The sequence below is a fragment of the Neomonachus schauinslandi genome, chromosome 1 (genome assembly GCF_002201575.2).
Source record: "Neomonachus schauinslandi chromosome 1, ASM220157v2, whole genome shotgun sequence".
NCBI classification, from domain to species: domain Eukaryota; kingdom Metazoa; phylum Chordata; class Mammalia; order Carnivora; family Phocidae; genus Neomonachus; species Neomonachus schauinslandi.
This window is the reverse complement of record NC_058403.1, coordinates 11,761,714-11,771,323: the sequence shown is the minus strand read 5'-3', so window position 1 is coordinate 11,771,323 and position 9,610 is coordinate 11,761,714. Positions and strand designations below refer to the sequence as shown.

The 9,610-nt window shown below is 60.8% G+C and overlaps 1 protein-coding gene across 1 annotated transcript; it reads left to right on the top strand.

Moving 5' to 3' along the window:
• Positions 1 to 1,854: 1,854 nt before the first annotated feature.
• Positions 1,855 to 2,856, top strand: OLIG2 (oligodendrocyte transcription factor 2). Its single transcript, XM_021677998.1, has one exon. It carries the CDS (start codon positions 1,885 to 1,887, stop codon positions 2,854 to 2,856), a length of 972 nt encoding a protein of 323 aa, XP_021533673.1. The 5' UTR covers positions 1,855 to 1,884.
• Positions 2,857 to 9,610: the final 6,754 nt, after the last annotated feature.

Here is a 9,610-nt window from a genome sequence, read left to right as displayed (position 1 = left end):
TCGGTTCCAGAGCTAATAAATGGGGGGGGGGGGCTCTTAACTTTGGGCTCTAGACTCTGCCCTTCTGTTAGTGTGGTTACTGTGGGGAAATATCTCGTCCCTGTGTCTACACCATTCTTGACTTTATGAAGAGTTGTGATTTCTTTCAAAACAGCGTTCAGGAGTAGGTCCCCTACTTCCTTCCCCGCCCTCTGCCTCGCAAGGCCCTGCTCCCAGCTGGGGGCGCTACCAGCCGCCCGCCGAGGAGCCACTACGGCCAGCTCCCGGAGGCGCGCTTAGCTTGAGATAAAGTAGGGGCTTTGTGCTTGGTTCTCGTTTACATTTGGGGTTCAAAATGCCCACGTGTTGATGAAACCCTTGAGACAGGGACAGGCCGCGAGAACCCCAGAGAGAGATGAAAAGCAAAAGAGGAGCCTCCAGTCCCAGCTCCGGAATCGCCAGGGTTCTTCGTGCGCATCCCCAAAAGATCCGATCGCGTTGGGTATCAGGTTAGTTCATGGGCAGAACCCCCAGCCCACCCCATCCCCCAGCCTGACTCTGTGGTCACCGTATTTTCATAGAAACTTGACAACGCTCCCTCTCTCTCTCCCTCTATCTTAACTGCATTCTATTCTGCCCTCCGTACTTCCCCGGCAAGCCCGCCCTTCTCCTCCCCCTCGCCTCTCACACCCCCTCCGCGGGTTCCTCCTCCGGTCCCTCCCCAAGAATCTCCCGGCCGCCGACGCCCATTGGCTGTGCGCGGGGAGGAGGCGTGTGCGGGCCCGGCGAGTTTCATTGAGCGGAATTAGCCTGGATGACATCAGCTTCCCAGCCCCCCGGGCTGGCCCAGCTCATTGGCGCGGCGGCCCCTCCAGGACCCGCACATTGTTCCCCGCCCCCGCCTCGGCCACCGCCGCCGCGGTCGCCGCCGCCACCGGGCTATAAAAACCGGCCGAGCCCCGAAAGGTGCGGATGCTTATTATAGACCAGCGCGACCTCAGCGCCCGGAGCCCGGTTCTCCGCTGCGGCTTTTGGGAGCGAGCTCCTCTCCTTGCATCCACAGTAAGTGTCCCCGCCCCCCAGCAGCCCCAGTCTATATCCCGGGGACAGACGCCCCTCAACTCGCCTGCGACCCAGGAAGCTCCGTGGGAGAGGGCCCCGATCCCGCCCCTGCCCGCCAGTTCTGCCGGGTGCCGTCGCTGCTGACTCTCCCCACACTCATCGCAGTATCCCCTTCGCCCAAATGCGAGAAGTCGGGGCGACCACAGTTCCTTCTGGCCAAGTCCCGGTCCGCTGGCAAGCTCCCCGCGGCCCCCCCGGACGCAGCGCATGTTATCTAGGCTCGCGGGCGCTGGGTGCCTGTGTGTGTTTGTTGCGCGGTGCCGGTGGAGATAAGGTCGAGGCGTTGGACAAACCAAATAAAGACTTCTCTCTTTAGAGTTCCACCATCCCAAAGAAAAAAATCCTCCCTTAACCATTCCAGCCCTGGGGATTGAGCCTCCCCGTTCCTAATTGAAGGCATAAAGCCTCCTAAATGCCGCCCTCACTGAGGGCCATCCAATGCTCCCTGGAATAAAACAACCTGTGGATGAGAGCGGAAGAAGTGGTGCGAGCGCGAGAGAGGGACTACTTGGCGCGCACCTGCGTGCCACGGGAAGGAAGGCCAGACACAGCGAGGTGGACACGGAGCGACCGGCCACCCGCGCCTGGAGCGCGCGCTGCGGTGCAGGCGGGAGCAGCTTCTCGCTCTCTTTCTGAGTGCCTCACGCTCTCTCTCTCTCTCTCTCTCTCTCTCTCTCTCTCTCTCTCTCCTGTTTCTTCTCTTCGCAGGAGGCGTGCGTAAAGCTCCGAGGGCCCAGGGAGAGAGGGAGGACTCTGCGAAAGCTGCGACTATCCCTCGGGGCCATGGACTCGGACGCCAGCCTGGTGTCCAGTCGTCCGTCGTCGCCAGAGCCCGATGACCTTTTTCTGCCCGCCCGGAGCAAAGGCAGCGGCGGCAGCGGCTTCACGGGAGGCACAGTGTCCTCGTCCACGCCGAGCGACTGCCCGCCAGAGCTGAGCGCAGAGCTGCGCGGCGCCATGGGCGCGGCGGGCGCGCACCCCGGGGACAAGCTGGGCGGCGGCGGCTTCAAGTCATCCTCGTCCAGCACGTCGTCGTCCACTTCGTCGGCGGCCGCCTCGTCCACCAAGAAGGACAAGAAGCAGATGACAGAGCCCGAGCTGCAGCAGCTACGCCTCAAGATCAACAGCCGCGAGCGCAAGCGCATGCACGACCTCAACATTGCCATGGACGGGCTGCGCGAGGTCATGCCGTACGCGCACGGCCCGTCGGTGCGCAAGCTCTCCAAGATCGCCACGCTGCTGCTGGCGCGCAACTACATCCTCATGCTCACCAACTCGTTGGAGGAGATGAAGCGACTGGTGAGCGAGATCTACGGCGGCCACCACGCGGGCTTCCACCCGTCAGCCTGCGGCGGCCTGGCGCACTCGGCGCCCCTGCCCGCCGCCACGGCGCATCCCGCGGCCGCCGCGCACGCCGCGCACCACCCGGCGGTTCACCACCCCATCCTGCCTCCCGCCGCCGCGGCCGCCGCGGCCGCCGCCGCCGCCGCCGCCGTGTCCAGCGCCTCCCTGCCCGGCTCCGCGTTGTCGTCGGTCGGCTCCATCCGGCCCCCGCACGGCCTGCTCAAGTCCCCGTCGGCCGCGGCGGCGGCCCCGCTGGGGGGCGGGGGCGGGGGCAGCGGGGGCAGCGGCGGCTTCCAGCACTGGGGCGGCATGCCCTGCCCCTGCAGCATGTGCCAGGTGCCGCCGCCGCACCACCACGTGTCGGCCATGGGCGCCGGCAGCCTGCCGCGCCTCACCTCCGACGCCAAGTGAGCTGGCCCGCGCCGGCGCGACCTGGCGAGCGGAGGGACCCGGAGGCTGCGGGGAAGCAAGGACTGGCCGGCGCCGGGGGGTGGGGGGGCCCCCGCGGGAGCTCAGCTCCGAGGAGCGCAGGACCTTGGGCTGGGGGTGGGGGTGGGGGCGTTGGTGAGGACACCCGCACTGGGGAAGCGGAGCAATGGGGGGGGGGCGAACGAATAGTGGGGAGTGAGAGGGGCGTTCGCTCTGGGACCTGGTTCAGCCCTCTCTGGCTTTAAATAGCGCTGCTCCGATAGACACCGTGTTGCAAGAAGGCACTGCTAGGTGCATCCCTCCCTCGACGTCTCCCCGCCCCCCCTCCATTTTCCAAGAAAGAGTGGATTCTTAAAACGGTGGTTTCCTCACTCGGCCCGAGCAGCACTTCGTTACACGGGGGAGGGAGGGAGGGAGGGAGGGAGGGAGGGAGGACACCGTGGGCGACTGTCCCTCCTTCCTCATTTCTCGCCGGGTGGAGACTCGCGGGGAGCTGAGCTCCACGAGCGGCCGTTGGGCCTCGGCCTCCGGGGTCGTCCCTGGCCCAGGGCCAGGGGCCACGGGTTAGTTGGAAGCTGGCGTTCGGTACCAGAAGCACTTACGGTCGCGTCCAATCTGGGTAAAGCCCGTTCCTCCCTGTCGCTCCTCTTGGTTTGGGGGGTTTGGGGTTTTCTAATAAATCTATGTTCCTTTTTCAACAGTGCGAGCAAGCTTTATAGAAGGTCAGAATAGAACCACTTGTGGATTGGAAGAATCTAAAACTGTCGACTTTGGGGGCGGGTGTGTTTTTGTTTTTTGTTTTGTTTTTAGTTATTTTAAAATAGACTCTCCCTCCTTCCCGTTCTTTCCGTCTCTAAGCACAAAGTGATTTGGTTTATTACCTGATTGGGGGCAGTCATTCTGATACCTGAGGGTTTGACAGAACTCAAAGGCATGTGCTGTGAATATAGTTTGGGTGATTTGGGAGTTCTGTTGGCTTTTTAAATTTTTTCTTTCTCGGATGTGTAAATATATGATCAATAATGAGGTAAGTGCGTGCTGCTAAGCTGTTTGCTCACGTGACTGCGAGCCCCTCCGGAGTCGAAGCCGGGTTCCCTCTATATTGGTTTCTTTTTGCCACGTTTAACACAAATGACAAACTTTTCCAAGTACTTCCTGCGTCCTCGCAAACCGGCTCGGCGCTCCCAGCGTGGCAATATGGGCTTCACGGCGTCTGCCACATAACATCTCTCCTCTGACCGCCGTCCCTTGCAGAGAGTGTATCATCTGTTTTATTTTTGTAAAAAGAAAAAAAAAAGTGCTAAATAATATTTATTACTTGTTTGGTTGCAAAAAACGAAATAAATGATCGAGTGTTGAGATTTTAAATAAAATGTAAAGTAAGTTGGGTGTTTTCCAACCGTGTGGGTGGGAGGAGGTGCGGGGAGCCTCCCAGGGAAGGGGGTGCAGGACTCTTTTCCGTGGAGCCGGATCTGGGGACCATTCCGTTGGTTTCACCCTGGAGAAAGATGAGGGATGTGTTTGACTCTTCTCCCGTCAACCCCCCACCCCAACGAACACACTTACGTTCTCTTTCAAACGTGCTCTGTGCACCTCTTCGGGTGTTTCTCACAGCTCTCGTTATTTTGATTTTCCGACGCCTAATCCGGAACTCTCTTTCCCTCCGGTTGAGGACTGAGTTAGTTGAAAGTGAAAATTTCCCTCCCTGTGCACGGAATTTGGGACCAAGGGGGCGAGGGCCATGCCTTGCGCTGGGGGTCCCGGAGCTCAGGCCTCCACTCCTACCGGGATATTTTTTTCCTTTGGGCTCAGAGGCAGCCGCCCATCCCCATCCCGCTCGGGTGGCATCCTTAGGCTTCAGCTGCGGACCGACCACTTGGGGCCCCCCCCGGCCCGCGGCGCTGGTGCGCTCCGCACAGAGCGCCGCGGGAGTGTCGGGCCCGGGATCCGCTAACCCTTCTCTGCCTTCCGCGCGCTGTGCACGACCCTCCCCGGGCGCCCACGCCGGCCTTGAACTGCAAAGTGTTAGGTGCTGGGAACGGCCAGCCTGGAGCGAGATTCTTCCTGAACCACGCTCCGGCCTCCGTGCCCTCTCCCTCCCTCCGACCCGGTTCACCTTTCTTCTCGCGGTCACTGGGTTCCTCGCAATCTAAAGCTGCAAAGCACATTTAGGACTTGGGTAAAAAATATAGAGAGAGAGAGAGATTCTCGGTAAAAATAGAAAAGCTTCGGCCTTTCTGGTCAAGGAGGACAGACCATTTTGCAGTCCCTCGGCCTGCGGGGCTTAAGGGAGACCCGCTCCCTTGAAAGTGACTTGTACGGGCGCAGGGGACAGTTCCCCAGCCGTGATGCCTCTTGCCTACAACGTCTTTGGTGGCCACTGGCGGACAGTCCCCGTACCTGGGACACCTGGGGGTGGAGAAGCTTTCCCTAGTCCTAACCTCATTTTTTGAGGCCCCTGATCCGGGCCCAGGCGGATTCTCCCTGCACAGGACTGAGGGTGGCTCCATCCCCCAGCTCGGGGTCTGATGTTTCTGGGTGCCCAGCAGGTGTGTCAAGCTGCGGGCCAGAACAGCAGGTGCCTGGAGTTCGAGTACAGTAGGCCTCCTTTCACTCTGCTTTTCACCGAAGGCCGAAAGCCGGGAGGAGGCTGAGCTGCTGGGGAAGAGGAAGGAAGGGGACAGGGACCGGGGGCTCCCCACATGAATCCAAGAGGAGGGTAAGGCAGGATCTACTAGCTTTTATTTTGAAATCCCATTTGAAATGAAATTTGTTAAGAATTCAGAACTCAGTCGGGTTCCAGTGGCAGACACATACAGAAGGACTGGAAGAGGCTAGAACTTGGGGTGGGAGCTCAGAACCCAGGGAACAGGGTTGGGGGCTCGGTGGCAGTAGCGGCTTCCTTCACCCATTGTAAGCCTAGGTGGTCCGCACACCGGCTGCTGGTGTGCGTGGTATATGCAGAGAGGGGCATAAAAGGAAAGGAGATAAATCAAGCCTTCCCCTCCCCACCCCCCTCACACCCAAGCTGGACACCAGAGTCCAGCCGCCAGCCAGACTAGCCCTGGGCCTCCAAGGAAGGAGGAGCTGGATCCAGCCAGGATTCCAGACCTTCCCGGAGTCACCCGTCTAAACTGCGGGCCCAGCCAGGGATCTCGGCCACCAAGTGTGAGAGAGGAGCATCCTCGGCCATTGCTGGAGGCGCACACGGACATACAAGAGCATGCACAACAGTCCGGGGCGGGTGGCTCCGGGGGGGGGGGGGGCCCGGGGGGGGGGGGGGGGGGGGGGGGGCACTCAGGACTGCCGCTGGGCTTCGGAGTAGAGCAGGAGAAGATGTTATGCAAACTCTCAAACTTCCCAGGGTCCTTAATTGGGGGCAGGTAGAGTAACAGTCCAGGCCTGGCCCGGTCTGCAGGGCACTGTCAGGGCGGATCCCCTCTCTGGGAGCATCAGTTCAGAGGTTCTCTCCTGCACTGAACCACATCTCAGTTTCCCCACCTGCCACGAGGCCCCTGGTTTCGAGCTGCAGAGCCAGGGACTTCTGCACCAGACCCCAAGGTCTCTGAGATTCTCCCCAACCCCCCCTCCCCCCAAGAGCTCAGCTTGAGGTTAAGGGACAGAGCCTCCTCCACAGCCTCTGTGCTCCAGAGCCCTGTCCTCCCTCCTCACTCCTTTACTGGGCAGGAATCACAGAGAAATGATGATTCCCTGGGCACAGTGTTGGAGGACAGCCAGAACTCCTTGGGTGCTGCCCGATGCCTCTGGCACCCATAGAGTGGAAACTCCACATTTCTGGGACAGTGAGACCAGGGACCAAGCAAACCCTCGGACTTAATGTACATCTCAGTCTGGAAAGGTGTTGCTGAGACCCAAGGTGTCACTCCCAATGAAGATGGCTATAGGAAGACCTAAGCAACAGGGACACACATGGCATGTAGGACCTGTCCTTCTCATTCCCAGACTGGAACCAAGGAAGAGCTCTAGGGCCAGTGCATTGGATTTTAAAGCCCCCTAGACATTCTAAGCGCTGGAGAATTGTCTGTCTGCTTCCCTTTAAGGCAGAAAGGACCTAACAATCGACCTGAACTCCCTCTATTAAGTAAACACCTTCGTGCCCCCTAGAAGTTCATCTAAAGCAAAGGATCCTTTATACAAGCCCCATGTCTTATTTCAAGTCCCTCTTTTAGTATAGACTTTGGGCCAAGTTCCCGGTCCCCACACAGGTGCCTCACAGTACCAGGAGGGATTATGTGTGTGGGGGGGGGGGGCGGGGAATTTTTGACAGGGGCCCTACACCAAAGGTCTCAAGCCCCTTGGCTGGTGACAGGCCCCCTCAGTCATTGTCTCTGCAAACCCATAAGGGAGGCCAGAATCAGGCCGGATGGTTCTTAGGATAAGTGGTTGCTGCATTGAATCTCACCCTGGCTGGGGAGAAGGACTCAATTAACAGCAAGAGTCAGCATGCCTCTCCTTGGTTTGGAGGCTGGAGGCAGCCCATAGGCTAGATCCCTGGGGCCCCCTGACAGAGTGAAGGGCCACTCTAGGCAGGACAGAGATGGGGACCTAAGGACTGGGATGTGGGGGGCCGGAGCTCTGAGGATTCCTAGAACTCACATCCCTATTCCCCATCTCTCTTCAGGGGCAGCGTCACTGCTATAGGCCTGGGAGGTTGGCCCAGGTTAATGGGAGGACGGGGGGCTCTGCAATGAGGAGCATGTGCGGCTTATCTGGGAGCAAGGAGACAGCGGGGAGGCATCCCTGGGGAGTTGAGGATACTAATAATAAGCCGAGGAGGCGCCAAGTATTCTAGGCTCCTTGGTATAGAGCCCCGCGCTGCGCTGAGAGCTTTAGTGTGTTATTTCATTCAATTCTCACCGTAGCCCTTTGAGGATGGTGCTATTATTATTACATTTAACAGGCGAGGACACTGAGGCACAGAGAGGGTAAGTGAATGGCCCAGGGGCATAGATAGCTAGTAAATGCAGGTGGCAAAGTTGTAATTCGAGCACACCTCCACGATGTCCTCCCACTCGTACCCAGGCCCTCCCCCGCATCGATGCCCCAGACTGTCTCAGCGCCGCCTGGAAAATCCTCCGAGCTCCTGCCCGCCCCTCTCCCCGCCCCAGCCCCCTTAGGTGACGCTCCTAGTGCTCCCTCTTTATGCCTGGACCCATCTGTCCCCGATGCCCCCATCTGGGCGGCGGCCGATGCCGAAAGGCTTTGTAATTAGCGGGCTGGGGTGGGCGCGCGGGCGGAGGAAGGGCCAGGGCAGGTGAGCTGAGGCGGCCCCTATATTAGGGCGGCCCGCGGCGTCGACAGTGACTGTGCTTGGCGCCCAGACAGCTGCCGAAGCCCTGGCCCCGTTGTGCAGTCCACACCCCGTGCGGTTATTCGGAAAGGAGTCGCAAACTGAAATGCCTGCAGGGGCCAGGCCGACACCTGCGCGGTCCAGCTGCAGGACGACCCGAGGAAGCGGCAGGCGCGGTGGGGGGGCTGGGGGTGCGCGCCCTCCTCACGGGGGACTTCGGGGCCCACTTTGCCGCACGCCGAGAACCCCAGGGACAAGCACGTGGGCCGAATTGGCCCGCGGGCTCCCCGTTTGTAACCCCTGGACGTGGCGCGGTTAACCAGGACGACCCAGCTGGGCGCTGGCTTTGCAGGGGGCGTCTTTACTTGGGGTCCTCCGGCCGCCACGTCGCGGCTGGGCGACCTCGCGCCGAACCGTGCGCCCGCGGCCCCTTTGCCTCTTGCTTCCCCGATCTCTCGTAGGCAAAATGGGTAGGCACGGCCGGACGGCGGGGTCCCCGCGGGGCGCGCACCCCTGGCTTCGGCAGGCGCGTCCCGCTCACCGGCTGCCCCAGCGCGGCCCACACCAGCCGGGTTTGAAGTAACTGCTTTGGACCGCGTGCGGCTTTCGTTTGGGAGCTTTTTTCCCCAGGGGGCCGCACCGCCTCTGAGTCCACTGGTCGTGGGAGGAGTTGGGGTCCCCCCAGAGGGAGGCATGCAGATCCGGCCCGAAGCGCCTAAGTTCGCGCGGGGCCCAAGCAGTGTCGGGAGGGAAGCCCCCGGGCCCACCGACACCGGCGGGGCGCAGGCACCCGCATCCGTGCACCGGAGTCCGCGCGCGCATGAGCCGCGCGCGCAGGCTCATGCGCTCGAGTTCGCTCTCACCCGGCCTCATAAAGCCTCGAGCCTGGAACTCAGGAGCTGGAAGCCCTCGGGCCCTGCTGAGCTCTGGATGCTGGGTGAACCCGATCCTTGGGCAGGGGTAACTGTGTTTACCTCTTCCCTCCGCCACTGACCTGAGAACTGAAGTTTGTCCCTGCTTCTCGGTGCTTCTAGGTGCTTCTAGGTCTCCTAGGACTGGCCCGCCTCCCTTCCTTCCAAGCCCAGCTGGGCCTTCTGAGTCCTGGGCTCTCAAGGCCCAAGTCCTGGAGCCCAGGGTAAGGGCCAAGCAGAAATCCGCCCAGGGCCCACAAGCAGGACCTTGAGCAATTCACTCATCCTCAAATCTGCTTGGTAGTGGAAGCCGTCTTGCAGAGCAGGGCTGGAGTGGCCTCTCAGAAGCTGTGTGGGTGCTCTCTGAGCGGGTGTCCTCCTCTGAGTCAGGTTGTGTGATCACCAAAGCTCCGTGGCAGATAAGGGTCTAACTCAGATACCAGAGCCCTCTGGGTCCCCTGGTCCACCTCCCAGTGAGAGGTTCTGGAAACCTCTGGCCCACAGGGACTGTGTC

Coding starts and splice junctions, on each gene's coding strand:
- OLIG2 (XM_021677998.1), top strand. CDS start 1,885: ATGGACTCGGACGCCAGCCTGGTGTCCAGTCGTCCGTCGTCGCCAGAG.